Here is a 23,048-nt window from a genome sequence, read left to right on the forward strand (position 1 = left end):
CCACTGTAATTTCTTGTTTGAGAGGAGCTATCACCTTTCTATTTTTTGTTTGTTTAAATAAGCTTCAGTCATAAGATTATGACTAACCTACCACTATCTAGTATATCAAGAAGTCTACATCAGCTTCATTTCCCACCCCCTTCCTGTAATGTTTATATAGATGGCACCATCAAATGGTCATGCTAGGACCCAATATTCATCCCAACCAAAGATGGTAAAGACAGATCAGAGATATGTCTGGTACAGATACAGAGGCTTCTCTTACGAGACACTTTAAGTCATACTTATTTGAACAAGTTGTACAAACACCAGAAATTCCTTACTGGAGTAAACAGCATCAGTTGAACTAGCCCAATATTTTACCTTCTTTTGCTACTGCTGGTAGACTCAGCCATTTCCTACGGACCTTTCCTGACAGGACAATTGGGTACGTTGGAGGAATTCGAGACTATACATCCCTGCTTAAACCTTTCAGTATCTATGTATGAACCTGTTGGTGGTTAAGCTTGTCTGCCTTTCCCACCTTCTAGGGTAGCAAATATTAGAAGTTTAGTATCCACTGCATGAAGTGCTTTGTTCCAGAAAATTAAGCTAAGCTTCTACTAGATACAAGGTTCCCTTTTTCTTTCGCTGTAGAATGTGATGAATGACAGTCCAGCATTCAGTTTATTCACCATCTGTATCCTCAGTTTTCTGATCATGTGAATTTGGCAAGTCTCCCTTTAGCATGTTTATCCCTCTTTATCAGGATAGGTATTTTCTGCTTCTTATATCATATTTCTCTTCTTCTATCCCATCCTCACCCAAACAATGCCTGAAAGGTTTTCTTACTAGCACCTATTCTGCAGGAGGAAGGCAAGAAAGTAAGGGACACAAAGGGAAGACCTTACATTCTCCTTTTGCATATGCTTCCCATAGTTCTGTGAGAAACAAGCCCAGCTCTGCCCCAAAGTCAAATTACAGGCAGGCAGATCTTACAAATAGTATAGGGACTGACTTGTGCAAAATGCTAATAGACTTACATGACATAGATAACAGAAGTAGTGACGTCCTTGTAAGTTTCACCCTTATCCTTGAAGGTTTTCAACCACAGCTAGTTTATTCCTCTCATTCTAAAAAGACTGGCAAGCTCACAAGTAAAAAAAGGAAAGCAAAAAGACTGGAAGTGCAAACGTGAGAGCTGCATAAAATATGCCATCTATGGACTTAATTTTACTTCAGTTCAAGTAGAAAGCTGTTCTCCTTTGCCAGTGCTGTCACCTTGACCAGAGCTGGCATGTTCACAGCATGCATACGGAATGAAACATCAAATTTCACAGCACATACCGATTGTTCAGTCACACAGTAAGTCATGGACATGTTTGATACTTGCTTAGACAATTTTAAAGAGCTTGAGCAGGAGATGCTATTTCACCCCCCAAGTCCAGCAACAGCAAGTTTTGCACAAAACAACTGTTAAGAAATTGCTTAAGAATGACAGCTGAGTCTGCAAGTACATTAACAGATAAGAAAAAGCAGCAAAATGCAACTTTAGAAAACTAACTTTTATTTTAAGCATTTAGCAGTGAACAGTATCACACCTTCTGCAAAACAGATGATATATATACACATAACAGTTACTTTAATTTACAGTTTAACATAGCAGATTTTTTCCTCACAATGTAGTGTTTACGCTTCACAACTTTTTGCTTCTGTTCTGGAATAGCAATCACAGTTTTTTGGGAGACCCCCTGTTGAGTGATGGTAGAAATTGTACCTTTCTTTGTAGGAGGCTCTTCTACAGCAGGCTTATTTTCAAAGCAACGTTTTCTTCCCACTTCCAATACAGTTTCCTCACTATCCTCAAGCTGGTCATTTTCAATCACTTCGTCAGGGTTCTCTTCTGACAATTTTCTTTTAATGGTAGTTACAGTGTTGTCCTGTGTTAAAATAAGATCAATCACTTTGAAGTTTTACAAAGTGAGGACTTACAAGGCTTAGTAATCTTTTATACACAAATATTTTTTTATCCTATCCAAAACTATCCGGGTGACAAGTACAGGGGTTGTCAGAGCAACAAGTCAGTTACATATCAGTTACTTAAACCAAAAGCAGGTACACCTCTCAGGTACAAATAAGCACAATCCTTTGCACTATACAGAAACCAGAGCAAGAGACTAGGAAACTACAAAATGCAAGACTTGCATGTAAGATGAGTTTGTTTACCACCCAAAACCAATTTCCAGTGTTCGAAAGAGTTGATGAAATTCCCCATTTATTCAAAGGACAAATGATCAGCTCTGCAAGCTTGTCACTTTATCATAGTTTTAACTGCCTTCAAAGCCAGAAATCATTTTTGTCATGACAGATCTGACGCAACTTTAAAGTCTAATCAGTTCTGTCATACATACTTTAAACTACATATTCGACTAAGAACGATTTTTTTAACTTGCCAGATGACAAGTGGCAAGCCATGCGGGTTGCCAAGGACCTATTACTCATGTTTAATTACTTTATTAAAAAAACCTCCATAGAACAGACTTGAGGTTTGTGGTCATGTTTTAAGTTTCATGCCACAGTCTCGTAGAAACACTGGACAGAGTTGGAGACTTGCTCTTTGAAGGAGTAGTAACAGGAAGCAGTCATCAGAACTCTTATCACTTTTGGAGCATTGATACTATTGGAACGTGAAGTCACTGTGCAGCATGGAGAGGGAGTAGAAGATTAAGTATGGTCAAAGCCTAAAGTTTGTAGTGGAAGAGAGAAATCAGCGTGCTGACTAAGTTTCACTTAAAATGTTCTTAGAACTACTTCAGGTTACTGGCCATCAGAATCAAAAAAGACCAACCAAAACTAACTGCATGTTTTATTTTTTTTTAATCTGAATACAATTAGCCAAGCTCGTCTTCTGGCATTCAGCAGCCAGTAGTAGACTAGCCAGCTACAAGTTTTATTAATCACATCAAAAGCAGACATACCCTGGCCATCCACTTAGTTCAAACTCTGCTCAGTATATGAATATTATTGCTTTTCCTTTGAAGGTGTGCGTGCATAGTGGTGGTGGCAGGTGGAACACATTGATTTTTGTTGCCAATTTGCACAATCACTGTCCTTCTCACATTATTAACTTCTAACTTCAGCAAAAGGTCAAACTTAATTGAGGTAAAATCTCTTCCATCCAGGCAAAAATAGAGGAGGTAGCGACATAATCCCTCTATTCCTGCTGCTCAAGTCCTCCCAGTTTGAAGGGAGGTTTTCTTTCTTTAGAGCAGCTCTTCAGTCTCATCTACAGTCCTCCAATAACCCCAGATCACTGCTTCCAAAAATCCTATTTTTCAGATTCTCCTCCATTTTACTGTCACTTTAGTTTCAATGACAACTCAACTGCTACCATTTCAAGCAATCAGCAACAATATAGAAAAGAACTGTTTTCCCAAATAGTTAAGCTCATTACAAGCATGGATTTAGATTTTTTATATGAATACAATTGAGATGTCCAAGACTTACATAATCTTTTACAGTTTCTTCTAAATGGGATATCAAATCTTGTAATCTCTTAATAACGTCATCTTTTTGTTCCACAATATCCATTAGTTCTTGAATCCTTTTATTCTGTGTATTCATTTTCTTGGAAAAGAAAGTAGTTGTCAGTGTTAAATTGTTGAACAATACCACACATTTAGAAGCAAGATCAGTTAAGCTAAGCTTGATATAAAAAAAGCTAGAAGCATACTACAGTAATATTTTAAACTACTGGAATTTTGTACTAAAACAAATAATTTTGCAGAAGTTTTTCCTTGAGAAAGTTACCTCAGTTGCTTCTTTAAGCTGCTCAGCAGACTCACCCAATTTAGCCATCTGCATTTCAAAGTCTGTAACAGGAAAAGAAGCCTGCATCAAATAGGCAGTCATTGCATAGTTTACTTAGTAATCCATTGTTCCAGATCTTCAGTAGTTTTTGCATAGATTCATTTATTGACATTGTTGACAATTTACAAGTGGGTTAGGGTTTTATTGAACAGAAGAATTGGGCCTTGCAGCTCCTATAAAATATAGATCCTGTCAAGTGACTTCTGAAATCATAATATGAGGCATTGCTACTTTTCCCTCTATGAAATATCTGAAAACGCTGCACCAGCAAAATGTGAAACGCAGGGATTACAAATTGGTTCTTGGTTTCATGGTCATTAAGTTTGACATTTTACCCCTCAACTCAAAAGTCTGCAATTGACAGTTTAAAGTTTTGTCTTAAAAATGAAATAACCAAGGCCCACAGAATTGCTCAACCTGAACACATACAACAATTTGTTACCACTTCTATACATATGGTTTGGTTCCAAAACCCTGATCAACTGGATCATCATTTCTATTCTAGTCAGCCATTTCTTTTTTCTTTTTTTTTTTCCCCTCCTCCTTTCACATCAGACTCCCACTCAGCTCACCTTTGGTTTTCTTTGCCAGCTCTTCTTCAGTTTTTATTAGTTCATTCGTTTTCTTTGTCAGCTCTTCTTTGGTCTTGGTCAGTTCAGTGGTAAGTTTTCCCAGCTGTTCTTCAAGCCAGCCTATAGCTTCCTGTGGATCCCCTAGCGACACAAGGTACTTGTGTGCTTCTTCTGCCTGCTTTCTGAGATCAGTGACATCATTCTGCAGAGAATCAATAATACCCTCAAAACCAATGTGGGTGCCTGACCTTATGCCATATTCTTCATCCTGAAAGATAATTTACATCCATTTAGAAATTGCAAATAATTACACAACAGCCATTATTTCTATGGAAAATTTGAAAAACCTTTATGAATGGAAACATAGAAGTACAGTTAATTCTGGCTTCAAAACCATTTTGTGAATTCACATACATTTTAATTGCCAGTTGCTGTCTACCTTAACACAAGCCTCCTGTATCAAGTAATAGCTACTTTATTTTTTATAACATTTAATGACCCACTGTCACATTTCTTTTTCTATCACCACAAAAGCATCCCCTCCACATGCCATATAAATGGTACTTGCATTTTTTTTTTTACTCAATGAGAATAATCAACGAACACAGCAAGTGAACACTTTTAGAAGGAATACATCTGAAATTTTCATTTATCAGTAAAAGTCTGTGAGGTCAAATAAGTTTGTGGCATCCTATCAGATTAAGTTGTACTTAAAACATTGACTTTATAGCTTTCCTCTTTTTTAAAAACAAAGTGTTCAAAACTCACAAAAGCTGGCCTCAAGTTAAGAGCCTTGTTATGGCTTAGTTGTAGATATAATTCTCATTGCTTCAGTTGTAGCTACAATAGCCTCAAGGGAAAGTCTCTGGGACCACACCAGTGCAGTCCATATATGGAGCCCAAGAAGTCAGCTTCAGATACCTTTTAAAAGGCATTTAATGCAATAGATTGTATACCATAATTGCAGCTTCACCCCCCCCAATTTCTTTGTATACTGTAATTTTTACTCTGTTGCAGAAATGCAGAAAACTCCAAAGATTCCTAAATGCATACTTGAGGTCAGCACCTACTCCTATTAAATGGGATAAATTTATCTTGCTGAGGATATAGTTACACAGCATGCAATTCCTTGAAGCCATCCTTCTAATCCTTGGGACATACCATGACTATAACAGGTAGCTAGTAAGAGGGATCTTATGGGGAAAGAGGGGGGGGGGGGGGAATATAAAAATACCAGAGGTCCAGCTTGCTCACTGCAAGGCTGATCTTTTAATTTATTTTCTTCATCTGCATTTTTATTATAACCATTTACGAGTTCCTTGAAGATTTCCAGGCGTCTTTCAGAATTTTCTTCAAGCTGTTCTCGTTCTTGAGAAAGGCGCACTCTAGAGGAAGAAAAGTCAGTCAGCTAAAAGCTAGCCGATATGAGATGCTAAGTTACTAGTACAGCTGCCTAAAGATGTTTCCTTCTTTATTTTTGCACAACAGAGTTAACAAAACAGTGCTGCTACACCAAAATAAAAGTATATTTCCACACACTCCCCTGAGGGACAAGGGGGGAGACAAATACATACAGAGATTATGGATAGCACTTAACTACAGGCTTGTTTCCTAAGCTTCTTGAGCCAGAATACCCTTTTGAAGTATCAGTAAGACTGCAGTAACCAAAGAACTTGCAAGTGTCACACTGTCTATAGACATCCTATCAACAAAGCTCTTCTGTTAAAGAGCGCTCCACAGGAACCAACACACAGATTATACATACACAGCCCTACCCACCCCCACAAAATCCAAGCCTTTCCTACACAGCATTTTTGCTGATCTCATAGTCCAAACAAACCAATATATTAACAGATGCTCTAAGTCTACCAGAAAAGTGTAGTCTTTTATGGCCAAAGGAGTCAAGAAATAAGTGAATTTATTTTTAACCAGTAACTTTAAAACTACTTAAAGATAGCTTACTTGAAATCTCTTTCCTGCTCAGCAAAGTACTTGGCAAACTCTTGTGTCACTTCTTCACGAACTTTTAGTTCTAGCAGTAACTTATTCTTCTTTTCAGTAATAAGTCTGTTCTTCAACTCTTCTATGAGATTCAGCAGCATCTAGAATTACCATTAGTATTAATTTTTTCATTAAAAAAAGTTTCCCAGAAGGGAAATCTTTCCTATTCCTCAAATACTACAACAACACTTTACTCTTCCAAGTGGCAAAAGTTCTTCCAATTCTTTTATTAACTTATTTGTAAACAGGAGGATTCATGAATAGGTTGAAATATCTGTTTGGTACTAGCACAACTATTTATAAGTTTACACAGAGTGGGCATTTGCAAAGAGCATCAAGGGTTTTTGTTTTTGTTTTTTTTTTACAAGAATTCTTGAAGTTGTCTTAAAACCAGGCTTAAGCTCCACAGGATTTAGCTTTTGTTTTCTAAATACTAATTTTTGGGGCCCTATTAATGAAACCCCCACACAACAGTTCTCTGTTCCCTCCTCCTTGTCTTCCCTAGAAGCAGCTAAAACTGTTGTTCCTTAAAGAAGTTTTCAGAATTTTCTTGTGCATAGCATACAAAGGAACAGTCTACTGTATTGCTAAAAACCAGGTAATACTTGCTGCACATTGACCATAGGTTACCAAAAGGAAAGAAAGCTAAATCTGCAACTCTTACTTTACTGCTCAGTCTGTACTTAGACACATTTCACAGCGTTTTCCCACAATAGGAACCAAGTTATGAGTAATCCCACTTTCAGTTCTTAATGCTCAATTCTTAACGTAGTCCTGGCACATACCATATATTTTTCTTCTCCAATAAGAACTTTATTTTCTTCATGTTTCTGCACTGCTGCTTCTCCTGATGTATAATGTTGTTCCTCCATCTCATCATCTTCAATCACATCTTCTAAGCTCCTGTCCCATAGGATAGTAGCTCTTTTCCTTGGCATTTTAGTATGACTACGTAATGATTCTTTTGCTGCTTTCTGGCCAAAAGACTGATCTTGGGGAAGAACAGATGTGTCCATAACTAAAACCTACCCAGAAAATAAAGAACAAAGTCATCAGTACTTTTTTTAAACCTCTACTGACACTTCCAAGAGATACCTGTTACTTTCCTATAGGTCTCCTGAGCATGGTGCTCCTGCAGCCTATCCACTGTTTCGAGTCACTATGTAGAACAGTTCCCAACTAGAGTCCAAAGGAGTCACTTTATAGCCTAACCCTTCTTTGGATCCCAGGAACACCAAGTTTCACTAGCTCGACAACCTCCAAGACGGCTGCCACCTCATGCGCCAGGATTTCTGTATTCCCTATAATTTGAGTTTCTTGTTCCATTATCCAAGTGCCATCCTACAAATTCTATTTCTTGAACAGCTGTATCATCCTTACAGTCTGCTCCTCCTGGTGGTGTACTTAACTGCTTATATGAGCCCACATTCCAAAGGCTTTGATTTATTGTCCTTTAAACATATCTGTCAACAGAAGTTTTCCATGGCTTAATGAAGCCATGGATACTTTCATCTTCCAACTTTGCCACAGTTATATCACTGCATTTACTGCTACTCATTCTGCTTAACCTCCACCTTCACACTGAAGCCTCTACGGACACAATGGTAGCCTTTCAAGCTCTTTGGTGTTCAACCTATTTTACTGATATTTCCAGTGAGCAGTATTCCAAATTAAGATAGCAGTAGTATATGGGGCAGCTAGAACTGCTCCTAGGTGAGGTCACGTTATGACTACAAAAGAAACATTTACCTAAATCTTAAGGAATTTCTTCCAAAACATACCAAGTGTCTTGTTAGGCTGGACATTTTATAGAAATTATTTATTTTTCAGCAGGAGATGCTCCCATGCCCACACTCCAAAGAAAAAAGTTGCAAGAAAGCCTTTTTAAAAAACAGGCTTTACAAGGAAATAAAGCTTGACTAGGAGTAATTAGAAAATATGATTGGAATATGGGACAGAAAAATCCAGTAACTAAATTCATATTCTTAGAAGTGAGAGAACCTGCTCTTTAAATGCAAATCAGAAGTACTGATCAAGATAAACTACAACACACTTACTTTTTGTGCGACAGCAGAGAACTTTAGCACATTGAGTGTTTCATCATATGCTGAAGCACACTGGCTTACGTTTACTATCATGTATACTTTCCCCTTTCCACTGAAGAATCCTTGAAGGAAATGAGTTAACTTACTTTCCCGAAAGGGTATGTGCTGTTGCAACCTTTAAAGACAAAAGAACAAATAACCAGAAGTTTAATAACTCCGTCAGTGCAAGAGCTATCCAGCCTGAAGACTTGGAAGTATTTAGAAAGCAGTAGTCTTGGAATCAGTTTAAATTGTTTTGGACTAGATACAACGGTTGGAAGAGCTTGTATGGCTGTTGTGACTGCTGCTGTAGCCATTATCTCACACAGGCTATAGCAATACAATCAATGGGAGCACTTAAAACCAAGAGCTTGTTCAACTGTTAGCCTAAGGTGGGTCACATAGCCTCCTGCTACAGTAAACTATATCCCACCTCTCCCTCCTCCTTTCCACATTCATGAAAGACACACATCTAGTTTAGGCATGCAGTACCCAACGTTATCAGAGATGCCTCTCACTCACTATCCTGCCTCTGAGAATGGACAGTACCAAGTGCCTAGGCAAGAAAGCGAGTATTCACCAAACATGGAGATACTTTTCAGAACTTTTTCCCTAATTCCCCAGCAGTCTGTCATTTCCTAAATCCAGTTGTGCCCTTGAATCCAACAGCTGGTGATGTAGTTTTTTTATGCTTACAGGAAATTCTATAAGAAATCCTAAAACATGGCTAAACACACACTCACCACTGAATATATTGCCTGCATTTTGGACACACAACAGCTATTCAGTTATAGGAGTAGTGCTGCAGAACTCAGCAAAATAGTGACACTCCTTCCAGAATACATATATAGCTCATAAGTAGCTTTGCTACAGGACTGATAAATGAGAATCACTTTAAGAAAGTTACTGCTTCTTATTCAACTTGCAAGGGGCATCTATTAACACTTTAAGAGATCATGCCTCAGAACATTTATTTTATATTGTTAAAAATCCAAGTTAGCAGTGTCAGAAAAAAAAAATGTTCTGAACACATTAACAGTCCTCTAAGCAGCTTCCTCCCTGGAAAGAACAGGAAGACAAGACAGACTGTAAATTCACAAAATGCAGGTTTAATCAGGAACAGACACTAGCAAAGCTTTTGTATCTTAAGGTGTGAAAGACTGAACAGGCTGTATGGCAAAGTACAGCCAGGCATATTCAACCCAAGTTCATTTAACTTCTGGGACAGATCTTCAAATGAGAACCTACAGAGAAAGCATTTCCTGGACAGTTACTATATATAGTACTGGTTTTTAGACAACTAACTTTTTGTATTATTTTACTCTTATTTAGATCCTCAAGCTAGGGTACAAACAAGGGAAAGGCTTTCTTTTGTCTGCATACAGTTAACTAGATCAGGAGGTGAGTGTTTAAGTTATGTCCAGATTTAGAAAAAAATAAGACAAATTTTGTCAAACAGCGCACAGTTACGATAGCACAGCAATATCCCACTGATGAAAAGCGTTACACTAGCAGTACTTAGGCAAGTTTAAAGATAACTTTGGTAGATTAACAAGATTTTACAGTTTAGACTCTACAATTCTATACATCTTTTCACCAAAAACTCAGTGTTAACATCGTAGATTTTAAACAATAACTTTTAAACATTGTAAGCAATAGCTAAAAACCACACCCAGTTTGCAACTTTTAAAAGGACTTACTTTGACTGCTGACAGTTCTTGAGTGCATTAATACACTTGCCTAGAATCAGGAGGGAGTTGTTTATATTTCCACTCTCTTTCAATCTGTCGCCTTCATTGCGGGTCTTGGTATATCTTTCTGATCCAGCAAGATCACACATTGACAATCTGAAAGAAGACAAGAAAAATTCACTTCATTTGCCTTGGAACTGTCATGGTTTAACCTCAGGCAGCAACTAAGTACCACACAGCCACTCCTTCACTCCCCTCTCACCCAAAAGGATGGGGAGGAGAATCGGAAAGGAATGTAAAACTTGAGAGTTGAGATAATAACAACCCAACAAGTAATGCAAAAGCCGTGTGCACAAGCAAAGCAAAACAAGGAATTTATTCACTGCTTCCATCAGCAGCCAGGCGTTCAGCCACCCCCAGGAAAGCCAGGCTCCATCACACATAACCGTTACTTGGGAAGACAAACGCCATAACGCCAAATGTCCCCACCTTCTTCCTCCAGTTTATATACCAAGCATGACATCATACGAAATGGAAAATTCCCCTGGCCAGTTTGGTTCAGATGACCTGGCTGTGTCCCCTCCTAATTTCCTGCACCCCTTCAGTCCTCTCACAGGCAGAGCCCAAGAAATTGAGCAGTCCCTCACCTAGTATAAACATTACCCAGCAACAACCAAAACCATCAGTGTCCTATCAACACCGCTCTCACACCAAATCCAAAACACAGCACTGTACCAGCTACAAAGAAAAAAAAACCAACTCCATCCCAGCCAAAACCAGGACAGGAACATCCACAAATTATTCACTTTTAAAAATTATCACCTTCCTTAGAGGAAGAATTGCTTGATTTTCACCGGCATGAACAGTTCCATCCTTTCAATGTTGCTTCCCCAATGAAATTTCACACTACCTCCTGCCAAACCCTTTCACAACATGGTTCTTATTTCACCCCTGCAGTCCTCCTCCTTCTGAGAATTTACGTGAGTTTAGGAATATAGCAGGTTAGCAGAACCTTGTGCTGAACAAGAGGGACGAAATATAGAACAGCACTGCAACCTGATGGATTGAGGTAGAGGGCCAAGTACTGTATGAGTGTAGGAGGTGGGGAAACCACCATACATGCATGATGCCCTACCAGGAAGCACTGGGTGTATAGTGCAGTACCAGTACATCAACATTGAAGAGAACCGACAACATCACAGAAGGGGTGACACTGAACTTACTCATTGACTCGGGTCACTCGTGGTGTTCCTGAATCTTCTATTTTCAGTACCTTAACTGTGAATATACTGTGACTAAAAGGAGAAGTTTAAATCAGCAGAGAAGTGATATAGTAGAACATTACCTTCAAAATATTTTTAGCCTCCACAACATCTGTTCAAATCATTGTTGAATCTGTTAACATAGCTAAGCATATACTTCATTAGATACAAACTTTTAAAGGGATATATATGTAGCACTTATTTTGCTTTTTCCTCAGATGTTTAGACGGAATAAAGCTAAGTGGTTTTGCTTGAAGGACAGTATTTGATACAACACTACTACCTTTAGCACCTGTTTGTCTTATTGAAGGATTGAATCCTTTTGGCTTAAAGCATCGAGTCACATACCGCTAAAGGATGCCAAAACTGAAACCTAGATATCTAGACCTTGTTAAACCCTCTTCCCCTCCTAAAAGCCACAAGCCGTATTTTAGTTCCTCCTTCCTCCTACACAGCATCCTATGCCCAATGTTTTTAAAAACATTTCTCACCTTCTGCTGGAGGTAGCGTTTAGTTTCGTGCTTGCAATACTCTGGTGTTTCAACCCCAGTTTTAGAAGTCTAAAAGCTTCTTTAGAATCAGAAATCTGAACCCACTGCAGATCTTTAGAAAGAACAAACATGATCATCTTGTAAATATCATTATCAAATAGAAAGAAGGGATTGGGGATAACGTATGAACACCAAGAATAATACATATACTTAAGACATACAAATGTTTTCCTAAGCCTGCTTCAGACAAATTATATTATGACAAATAAGATCAAGATTCCCCCTTCTATGGGAAAGAAAGGACAAATATTACATCATTTCATCCTATTAGCACACTGAAATATATTCCATCCAAATTAAGGGAGCAACCTTAGCCTGAGCACTGAAAAGCCAAAAAGGCAGGGTCTAATATGGTTAAGAAAGCCCTGTGGTCATATTCATCATGACAGAATTCCACATGGATAGCTTCTGCTTTAGACTACAGTTTTGAGGAGGGGGTCGGGGGTATGCCATCTGGATCTCTTTCAAAACCATCGGCTTCATTGATCTTTTTCAGTTAAGAATTTTGTCTGCAATATGATGACTGTATGTCATCTGGGTATGCACTAAAGACCCACAATCCTACTAATAGAACTTTTAATATTAATATTGTGGCTTCTTAATCTAGAGGTCATCAAAATTGTACAAGCAAAAATACCAGCTCTGACCAAGAAAACCAGGAAAACTGTTGGCCGGTTTTCCTCAATAACATCAGGAATGGCCTTATGCTTCTAAGCTTTATACAAAAAATTATGCTGAAGTACAGCTCAAAGGAGACTATTTCCTACATTTTCTATTCTTTGAAGAAATGAAGGAGTTGGGTTTATTGTCTAATTCAGGTTTTTAATGTAGTTTGGCATATGAAAGATAAAAGCAGCAGGCCAAACACCTACAAAAAAGCCTTTAAAACTGCTGCCTTGATTGTCCAAAGAATCAGTAACAAATCAAAGTATTTTCAAATGTCTTTTTTTCTATAGCCAGAAACAAGCATTGAATTGTTATTTTGAGTTCTGTTAACTCCTCACCCTCTTCAAACCAAGACAAACTACATTACAGTTTTGATTAAGCTAAAAGTACTGTACTACGTAATTTGTAGTCAGACTGCACTTTCTCACATTCTCTGAAATCTGTTTCTCTACAGAAAATACTAAAATACACCCCAAAAAAAACCTGTTGAGCAGATTTTAACTACAGTTAGAAACTTCTGGAGTTTTGTTTTGTTTTTTTTTTTTTAAAAAAAAAAAGTAAAATACCAAACCACAAACAAATTTGCCAGTTGTTTTCAATATTTCTCCTATTTCAAAGGAATATCAAGGCAGTGGAGTGCATGCAGGCCTTTAAAAAGTACAATCAAGAATAAAAAAGGCTATTAAAGATACAGCTATTTCTGTGTATGTAGATTGTTGCCTTTCATACTCAAAGTAGATGTTTCTTGTGCCACAGTAATGCAGTTAGGAGTTTTCTAATCTAGAAAGAAACACTACTACAGGAAGATTGACTTTTCAAATTACATTCGGCAATTTGCAATGTATTTTCATCACCTTTTACATAAGAACATCCCTTGATGTCTTGAGCAAGGCGTAGTGTTTTTCTTTTCTTGTCATTTGACATAGGAAGCAGCAGATCATAAAAACATTCATTGTAAATCTCAAAAAATGAAACCCAAACAGAAAACTTCGTGTAATCTTTCAGAGTTGTGCTAGATTGTTCCAGGTCTAAGAGTTCTTCCACATCTGCCAAGTACAGATATATTACAAGTCAATATAGGCCTAGTAAATAGAATTTATTTTTTAAAAAAAGTGAAAATTGATATCACAGCAGCCTTCTAAAAACCACTTATCCCAGACAAAAATCCATTTCATTTTTCCCCCTTCCTTCTTAAGTATCTTAAAGTCACACGCTTACCCTACATATTTGTAAGACACCTACTCTACCACTTCCTTTTCCACTTGCAAATTCTATCAAACATGCACAGCTTTGTTACAATTATTCAAGTCTCTTCAATATGACAGAATTAAACTAGCAAGTATATTTCACACTGATTTTTTTTTAAGCAAACCTAGTATTTAGGTAATTTTTACATGCTAGAATTCAGTTTATCTGATTACTTACAAGTACTCCAAAAGCCCCTTAGGATACAACTAGGGCCTATAGCATAACTAGTACTGCTTTTCCTTGCTATAATTTCATCTCCTGTAATGCCTGTTCAGATATTCTAACCATTTTATCCTTGGGTTTTCTGCCCAGATAACCTGCTCACTATCCAACTCAGTCATACACGTAGTCATTTTATTTTTAACGTAGGCCAGAAGTTAGTTATTGACCTTAAGAAAGCATCTTTACCAGCTTTATTTGCAATTATTTAATATAAAACATACCCTCAGAATCAATGGGTGCTTTGTTGTTAGAGCTGTTTTGATGGTCTACCTGCCAAAGAGAACAGAGTTTCTAAGACACACATTGTTGACAGTACATCACCAGTTACTTTGTAACAGCTCTATGGTCCTACTAAATAGGAATACAGCATAGTTGCACGTGCCAATACAAAGATTCTGGTTACGCATCATGCCTAGTTCAATGCACCTGTACATTCCCATTGCAAGGGTTGCTCTTACTTTAATACTCATTCCCAACACTTCCCTTATACCAGACCTTATTACAGTATATAGCATTTCAGCTTGCTAAACCACAAGAAAACTAGTCACAGAATAGAGGGGTGGGAGCCAACACAGAAACAGCACGATTTAACAGGATGATTTGCAGAAGTCCAGTTGCAGTTTACACATTACTCTTCAGGACTCTATAGATTCACCAGACTAAAATTTTTATTATTGGTGTTCTGCTAATTCAGGATTCCATATCTTACAGCTTACTAGGTCAGCCCTCAGAAACAGAGCTAGACATAGCACACTCGTTCACTTAAAGTGAGTGACTTACTGCTTTATGATACAGGCTGTAGAAACTTTTCACAGTCGAAAGAGTCTAGGTTTTAGAAAGGGAAAGATAAATTTCTTCTGCTAAGCTCTTTTAAAAACACATATATATACAAATAGAAAAATCCCTACAGCTAGACCTTACAATGTTCATACACTCTGTTCCCAGTTTTGGTTGGATGTTTTTGTTGGGTTTTTTAGGCATGGAACTGCAGAGAAGTGCAATTCATCTACCAAACTCAGTATGCTTAAGAGAAGAAATGTGGATTAAAGAACAGGTGTGGTTTGGTTCAGTTTTTTGTGTGTGGGTTTTTTTTTTTAAAATGTTTTGTCAAGACTATATTTCATATAAAGCTAGGATCCTATAAAGTGATTCCTGAAATAATTATTTACACAATCAAAGCTTTTAGATTTAAGCTTTACACGTATAAAACACCCACCCAAACTTGTCTCTGTTGAAGCAGATGCGAACTTTGCCACCAAACTTGTTCTTATAACCAGTTCCAGAAACTAGAGGGACATATATATATATTCACACATACACAACACATTTTTCTGAAGTCCTTAAAGACTGCTAGAGCTAGATCTAACATATGTCTGTGCTTTTTAAATTGAAGTCTTGAAGCATTTTGCTGCCACCTGCCTTCCACACTGGAGAAGTCCAGCTAACCAACTGCTAAAAATCAAGGTAACAGATCCATTCCATCCCACAACAGCTAGAACAACCCATTATAACCTATCATACCACTTCATTAAAAATAAAAACACCACAACAATTCCTTTCTAGTTCCAATTCCTAACATATGGTCAGGGTTTTTCTTATATTATTCCATTAATTTCAGAATTAAAAGCCCAAGAAAAAGTGCTTATACAAAATACACGTCTCCTGTATCTGTAACTGGACTGAGCAGCTTTAGAATTCCAGGCAACTCATAAAACTGGAGCGTATTTCTGGACCACTCAACAGTGGTCTGTTAAAGAATGAAGTCCAGTAGAAAACCATTTTCATTCAGACCTTTATAAATCCTTCTGTATATTTGCTTTACACATCTGCTGTTTTTAAAAAAAAAAAAAATTGCTTCAACCTCAAAGTCATTAATTTCTTTCAAGTATCCTGAAAGATAGTTTAGAGGAGCTGCCTTTGAAGTAGACCTACCACACCTCTAGAGATGGGAAGACTATTTGCATTCAGCCCTTCTTAAGCACCAGCAACCCCAGAGGATAAATTATTAGGTGTCCACACTATAGGAAAAAGCTTGGGGTTTACATTCCATTAAGTATTCAGCCACAAGACAGAAATCCACAGAACAGGGTTCATCAGCTCTGTTGCTCACTTTACTGCTAATCTGAATAGCTGGCTGACAGCAAAAAGATACATCCATGCTCCAATACAGAGTCTTTGCCCATTGAAAAATTAAGAGGGTAACACTGAGATATCTGAAGATGTGTGTGCTTATCAGTATAGAATAAAAGTGCTCTTTACCTCTTTTGTTAGTTCAAGTATTGAATTTTTAATAGAAGTTTCTTCTCTCACTTGGTCTTTAGTCAGCTTTATATAATCTCTGCACCGGTGGGGTTTGATATCCATTGTTGTGTATAGCTTTCCTTGAATACTTTTAAACAACAGATCCATAGCCCTTGGAAGAATACCAGCATCATCTTCTGTCCCTGAAAGCAACACACAAAAGAAAGTTTAATCATTACTGTGAACAAGGTATACAGATAAATGAAGACAGAAGGATAAGCAATTCTAACCTCAAGGTAACACATGAGAAATTTGGAGGTAACTTACAGCATTAAACAGTGGGGTTTTGTATTCTCAGGGTAATGACATTTGTGTTAAGAGTGTTTTGAAAGGTATTTGGCTTTCAGCAACAGCTCATGCTGTATCCCTTAGACAGTAAAGGCACATAATATAAAACAAGAACTGCTGGGGTACTCTGTATAAGCTTAGCATTAAGGACCAAAAAAACAAACCAACCACGACCAACAGACATTTAATAGATATGTGCAGTTCCTCAATTGCATCTCTCAGGCTGCCTTCACACTCTCTCATGCAAGTAATCTCGAAATACAACTGATTCCGATCTCTCAGCTCTAGTCCTGTCCTAATTCCATAGACCCTATGAAAAAAGTTCTAGAAGCCTCGTGAAGACACTCCTTTCCTTGTCCCAGATCTTTTTCTCAGAGCATACTACTTTTGCACCTGAAAGGCAAAAAGCAGTCCAATAAAAGCCTTAGTTTTTAGGGCTGCAATTCTAAAAAGGGTTCATTTATCTTTGATTTCTAAATCAGAGAGGAGAAGGGAGAGTGGAAGAAACTGCTGTCCCATCTCAGACTGACAGCATCACTTTCCAGCTTTTTGATAATTCCTCCTACTCCTGAAAGACAGGTTTTTACCACAGACAGCCCTACCTGTGTCACCTAAGTCAGAACCTACGTAAAAATCTGGTTGCACTCAAATAGCAAGCTAGTAACCCCATAATATATTATTACATTTGTTTTTCCTAATCTCCTTTCTTCTCTAACCATTTTCTGCTTATTGCAACACCACTTAACAATTAATTCAATTTAATATGAACAAAGCAACTGTCACTGGCAAACAACGACCAGTCCTGAAAAGCTGCTTCATCTTTCATTTGAGTCCTTTGCCGCTGACTGAATATAGACTCCCATGTAGTGCCGAAGTGGAAAGGCTACATTGACAGTAATGGGAATAACAGAAGAGGAAATCATGGCACCCAGTGAGCAACATTCTGCCCTGCCAAATCTTATCACGAGCTGACAGTTAAATCCTAAAAAATGTAATACCAAGAAAGAATCTCCAGAATCTAAAAAGTCATGAATCAGAAATTCTTGAGAACACACACAACAAAGTATACCCCAAACTAGTAAAGCGTGGGGGGCTTATACACTTTAGGAACTCTGGTGTTTTTTATTTACCTATTATTTATTAGGAATGGAAAGATCATCCCCATTATTGCCCCAGATTAATGGTAACAAAGTACTGGCAGTATTCTTCAGTAATAAACCACCTAATAGATAATCACTTGGAAGACAATGTCACTTCTATAAAAATCAATTTCCCATGGCACAAAACTCATTGTCCTTCTACTACTTCTGCATATAAAATGAGCAGTATAGCATCTAGAACTGCCATTTCACTAGAGAAGAAACTATTTCCATGCGAAACAAATCACCTCATTTGTTAAAATGCTTTGAAAAATAATTAAATGACATCTTCTGACCAGAAGGGATATTGAGACTTAACAGTACAGAACTAGGGCATCAGAAGACAAAGTCTCCTAGGGTATTACTGATAAGCTCAGAAGCTTGAGACAAGACAGAAATACTTGGAAGTAATCAAACATGTTTTAAAACTTTTAATCTCTGCCTATAATAATTGAAACAGACTGAAATACTATTCCTTATTTGAAGATGGTGCATACAAGATTATTATTATGAAAGTCATATGCATAATGATTAAAATTAAAAGCTAGTCTGGTGTAGAATGACTTACACTTTTCACATCCCGATATATACAAAGTGTTTTTTCCCCAGCTGCCCCTTCTCCCTGACACTGTAGATACTTGGAGGAAAAAATGAAGTCACACACACTACGTTGAAATTATTAGAGCCTTACAAAGCAGTAACACTACATGTTTTAACTCTGGGAACGACTGTTTGTTGGCGATTTAGTGATACTTGTTATGGAAGGAGCCTTTCAAAGGCTCTTTATTAATATTCAGGAGAAGACAATGTATAGGGCTTACAGTTTAAATAAAGCAAAGAGTTATATTGCTGCTAGAAGGAATCCTCACTTTAAAAAACAGAAGGTCATTCAAGGAGAACTCATTTCTAGATATACCTTGGAACGTGTAGGTTTTCCCAGCATTTGTAACACCATATGTAAAAATAAGACGATTGCATCCGTTTAAGAAATCTTGCACTGGTTGCTTCATGGTACCTTCAAAGAATTCTTCTTGAGTTGTTTCAGGTCCAAACACCTAAGCATTACCCAAGAAATATTGTTATTCTGTTTAAGCAATCATTAAAGACTTTTAAAAAATCTTTTACGTTCTGTATGTTTATAATGTTAAACACTATTGACAGTTTAAAATTTGCTTGGTTATTTAATAAGTTGAACAACTTTTTCCAGAAATTTAAAAAACTTTTAAAGACAATTCATTTACTCTTGAGAAAGTGAATTTCTGCATCATCTGTCCAGAAGTTTTTTCACTTAGCCGACTCAAAGAGTTTTTGGGGGGCTTCAGTATGACGCTTCTTGAGTCTTCAAGTGAGATGCAGTCCTATTAAAAGGAAACACAATCAATACAGGTATGGAAAGACTATGAAGAGCTCAACTTAAAAGGGAAAAACCCTCACACATTCCAAGTATTTTTAAATGTAGCAATGCCACACCTGAAATTCATTTTCTCTTTCCAGCGATGTAAGTGGCCTAATACGCAAGCAAACTTCTATGTGTCCCTTAGACTCCAAACTGCTCCTCTTAATTTAAGGAGAGAAAAAAAAAAGTTAGACATTTGACTAGATTCTTTGATAATTAGCATGTTAAGGCAGTTTTATTTTCAACAGGCTACTTTGAACACTTATTTGATGACAGGGGTAGCAAAAGTAATTTACTATATCAGTTTTTAAAAGTGCTTTACAAGGCCCCTGCAGAAGTTTGCTGTGATAACTTAAGAGTTCATAATCTTACAGCACATACATATACACACACACACACTCTCTACGTTCAGGCTAACTAGAGATCGAGAATGAAACCCACAACAACATTCTATGACTAAGCTGCTCTGGACTGGCAGTTAGCCTCATTCATAGAAGATTGATGCACCCAATAACGTACGAATGCAGCACCACACAACTTTATCTAATCTTATCTATCTCCTCCAAATTAGAAACATATTAAAGATGCTTTTTATCTTCTCTGTAAAATTCTGATTGCTCTTACTGATGAAAGAACTAAGCTTTTTAAAAAAAAAATATCCAAACAATGCCAACATTAAAGCTTTCTTACCTGGCTTGTGTCTGAGCTTGAGGAAACCAAAGAAAAGTCAGCAGAGAGATCTGCTTTAATATCTTCCACATTTACTGGTCCTGTCCTTTCAAGGAGCTCAACACTAGCAATGTAGGAAGGTCTGAGAATTTGCACGTTATCCAGAGTTGGTTCCATCCTGAAAGATAAAATAAAACTATTTTTTCCTCTCCGACTACCTAATGTAGAGCTTCTGAAGTCACTTAGAAGACAAGTCAGTTTGCAACAGAAAGCTTCAATTTCTTTAAGGAAAAATCTTTCTTCACCCTTGTCATAATTTACATAGCATGTTTCTGATAGCTGGGGAAAGAGTCTGCAGAGGGGTTTGCATCATGATGAAACAAGAACATCCATTCTTCTTTCAATGAAAAGCAACTGCTTAGCACAGAAAAGCCTTACACATCGACCACAACCTTGCTAAAAACCATGTCTGACACAGGATTTAAAAAAAAAACACACCAACAAAAAGACCAAACCAATCATACTGTTCCACATCCACTTTTCCATCACCCCTTTATAGTGTTCTTTAGAATAAAAGCTCATTGCAAGAGCAACCCAAGCTTCATGTTTGCCTTTGCAGGACCTGTCAAACAGTTGCTATTACAAAGATAACAGTGTAGCTTAATGCAACATAGAGTTCAGAAACATTCCAAAACCTAATAGTTTTAGCTATTAAGGTGACACCAGAAAATTAGAAGATGTCATACCAGAGTACAAGTATTGTTTTTTAGTAACTTTTCCCAGTCGTTTTCCAGATCAGAAATTCATTTATTTATCTGTAATTTAATTATTTTTGTGCATCTCAATCTGGGCAGTGAAACGCTGCTATAGAAAATGAAAACAAATTGATCCTGTGTTGATATTAGACAGGTAAGTTTTGAAATAAGCTTTTAAAAGTATTTTATTTAAAATAGTAGTATTTTGTCTGCACTTTACACTCCTATTGCTTTTTTCTGTGATATTACAGATGTGACTTGGACATTTTTAAGGATTAAGTTTATATACTTAAATAACTAATTTAAGTAAATATAAAATAACTCATTGGACAATTATCCATAGCCTATGGCAGCAAGCATTCATTCTAGCAATTAGATACATTCCACATGGCCTCCTACGGTTTTGAAGCTTTGGTCACAATGACTGAATAGTCTTCTAATACTACATCCCCATATCAATGCTACAGAGACCCATATGTATTGTCTCTCTAAATACTAACGGTGAACACACAGTGTTCATTGAAACAATGGACAGACCAGGGCTGGTTCAAAGCCTCTTTGCTCAGGAAGAGTGTTGCTTACTAAGCAGTCAAAGCATTTTTGTTCCCCCCAGCATAAAACGTGAAACATGCCTGCACTTCGGTGCCAAAACACTTAATAGTGCAATCTTCCCATCTAGCATGTAGAAGGCAGATACAGAACTTTGTGAAGCTAGACAAACATCACCAAGCTGCAAATGAGGTAAAGTTATATGTAAACTAAGCAACCACGTTTATTCTGTTTCTTCTAATCTACAGTTTCTATTTTGGTCAAGCAACTGTATGAAAACCAGGAAAAGCTTGACCTGAAATGTTACCAGAGCTTGAGAAAACGCTGACCTGGGAATAAGATACTACTGGAAAGAAACATACCTGTGCTATCACGATGTGGAAGTCCTATTCATCAGCTACAGAAAAATCGCAGCGCAAAACTCTTATCAGCCCTTGGCAGGAAACTCATTTGTTAGAAAACTGACAGTTCTGTTGCTTGAAGTATAAGCTTATGTTAAAGTGTGATTTGTCAAGATTATGCTCTCATTGCGTGCCTTTTTAGGTAAGGGGCAGAAGATAAACACAAAGCCCCGCATGCAAAGCTGGCGCCACAGGTGTCCCTGCAGCCGGGCAGGGGGGCCACCGCCCGCCCGCAAAGCCCGAGCTGCGGGCTGGGCCAGCGCTGCGATTGCCTTAGATACTTCAGCGTAAACTAGTATATTGCCTGGCTGTAGCCACGAAAAAATAACTTGTACAGCGGCATATGTTATTACAACTCTATTTATCATGACAACAGAGTCCAGAGCTGCAGGCGGCCTAAGGGAAGGCGACCCTGCGCGGCGCGCACAGCGGAGCGCGGCACAGCCCGCGCACGGGGCCTGGAGGGCCGGCAGACGGCACAACGGGCCGGAGAGGCCCCGGAGCACACGGGATGCCTGCCAGCCTACGTAACACACAAAGCACCGGCCCTCACGCTCAAAAGCGTTTAGAAGGACAGTTTTCCCTCTGAAAATACCAACCTTTTACCTCAAGGCCTCGCAACGGCGCGAAGCTCTCAGGGGACACTGCCGCAGGCTCCGCCAGCCACGGCCCAGGGGGACCCCCCGCCGGCTCGCACGACCCACCGCGGTACCGAAGATTTCGCGCAGCCCCCCCGCCCCGTAGCGCTAGCGACGACGGCCGCAGCAGGGCGAAGCGAAGGGGAGAAGCCTCAATACCCCCCGCCACGGTCACCCGCACTGCTTCCCTACTCCGCGGCCCCCAGGCGGCAATCACCGCCTCCTTCCCCCCTCAAGCGAAAGCCCAGCAGCCCCGGCACCCGTGGAACTTACCCGAGAGCCTCCCCCTCGCCGGGCGCCCCCCGCCGCCGACCCCCGTCGTGCGCAGGCAGCGCCGCTCCCGGCCCAGCACAACCGCCACAGGGCCACGCCGCCCCGCGGCTGCTTTTCAAATCCGACCAATGGCAGAGCGCGGCGCGCGCGGCCCCCTGGGACGGCGGACGTTGCTGCGGCGAAAGGCCCGACGGGAAGGGTAGTTCTGGCGGGCGGGGCCCGCGGGGCGCGGCGGCGGGAGGTTGGCTCGCAGGCGGCTGGGCTTTGCTACGGCACTGGGCTGCGAGCGGGTGTGCACTGGGTTTCCCGTACTGCGCGCACCCAGAAACCTCTGGGCCTGTCCCCTCAGTGGCAGCAGGAGCTGGGCTGCCACGGGAAGGCGCCCTGGCCTCGCCGCGCCCGCCTGCGGCCTGCTTGTGGCCTGCCTCACCTGCCCCACCTGCCCGCCTCGCCGTCTGCGGTGCCCGGGCCTTGCCGCCCTCAGGCCTGACAA

At 39.0% G+C, this 23,048-nt stretch overlaps 1 protein-coding gene across 2 annotated transcripts in view; it reads right to left on the reverse strand.

Moving 5' to 3' along the window:
* The window catches only part of KIF20B (kinesin family member 20B), a 43,283-nt gene extending 20,607 nt beyond the window's left edge, over positions 1-22,676 (reverse strand). The window contains exons 1-19 of one of the 2 annotated variants that reach the window (XM_056353076.1): positions 22,556-22,676; positions 19,961-20,117; positions 19,345-19,431; positions 19,116-19,232; positions 18,791-18,929; positions 16,406-16,590; positions 14,368-14,416; positions 13,531-13,722; positions 11,951-12,062; positions 11,421-11,492; positions 10,207-10,353; positions 8,480-8,642; positions 7,208-7,447; positions 6,384-6,523; positions 5,656-5,806; positions 4,422-4,689; positions 3,790-3,851; positions 3,487-3,606; positions 1,757-1,919 (exon numbers count right to left, since the gene is read on the reverse strand). In XM_056353076.1, coding sequence (XP_056209051.1) covers positions 1,757-1,919; positions 3,487-3,606; positions 3,790-3,851; positions 4,422-4,689; positions 5,656-5,806; positions 6,384-6,523; positions 7,208-7,447; positions 8,480-8,642; positions 10,207-10,353; positions 11,421-11,492; positions 11,951-12,062; positions 13,531-13,722; positions 14,368-14,416; positions 16,406-16,590; positions 18,791-18,929; positions 19,116-19,232; positions 19,345-19,431; positions 19,961-20,116 — 2,563 coding nt within the window. In that variant the 5' untranslated portion in view covers position 20,117; positions 22,556-22,676. Of the gene's footprint in view, positions 1-1,756; positions 1,920-3,486; positions 3,607-3,789; positions 3,852-4,421; positions 4,690-5,655; positions 5,807-6,383; positions 6,524-7,207; positions 7,448-8,479; positions 8,643-10,206; positions 10,354-11,420; positions 11,493-11,950; positions 12,063-13,530; positions 13,723-14,367; positions 14,417-16,405; positions 16,591-18,790; positions 18,930-19,115; positions 19,233-19,344; positions 19,432-19,960; positions 20,118-22,555 lie in introns of those variants that run through there. The other variant, XM_056353077.1, reaches the window with a different exon arrangement.
* Between the last annotated feature and the right edge of the window lie 372 nt (positions 22,677-23,048).

The sequence above is a fragment of the Falco biarmicus genome, chromosome 9 (assembly GCF_023638135.1).
Source record: "Falco biarmicus isolate bFalBia1 chromosome 9, bFalBia1.pri, whole genome shotgun sequence".
Classification (NCBI taxonomy): domain Eukaryota; kingdom Metazoa; phylum Chordata; class Aves; order Falconiformes; family Falconidae; genus Falco; species Falco biarmicus.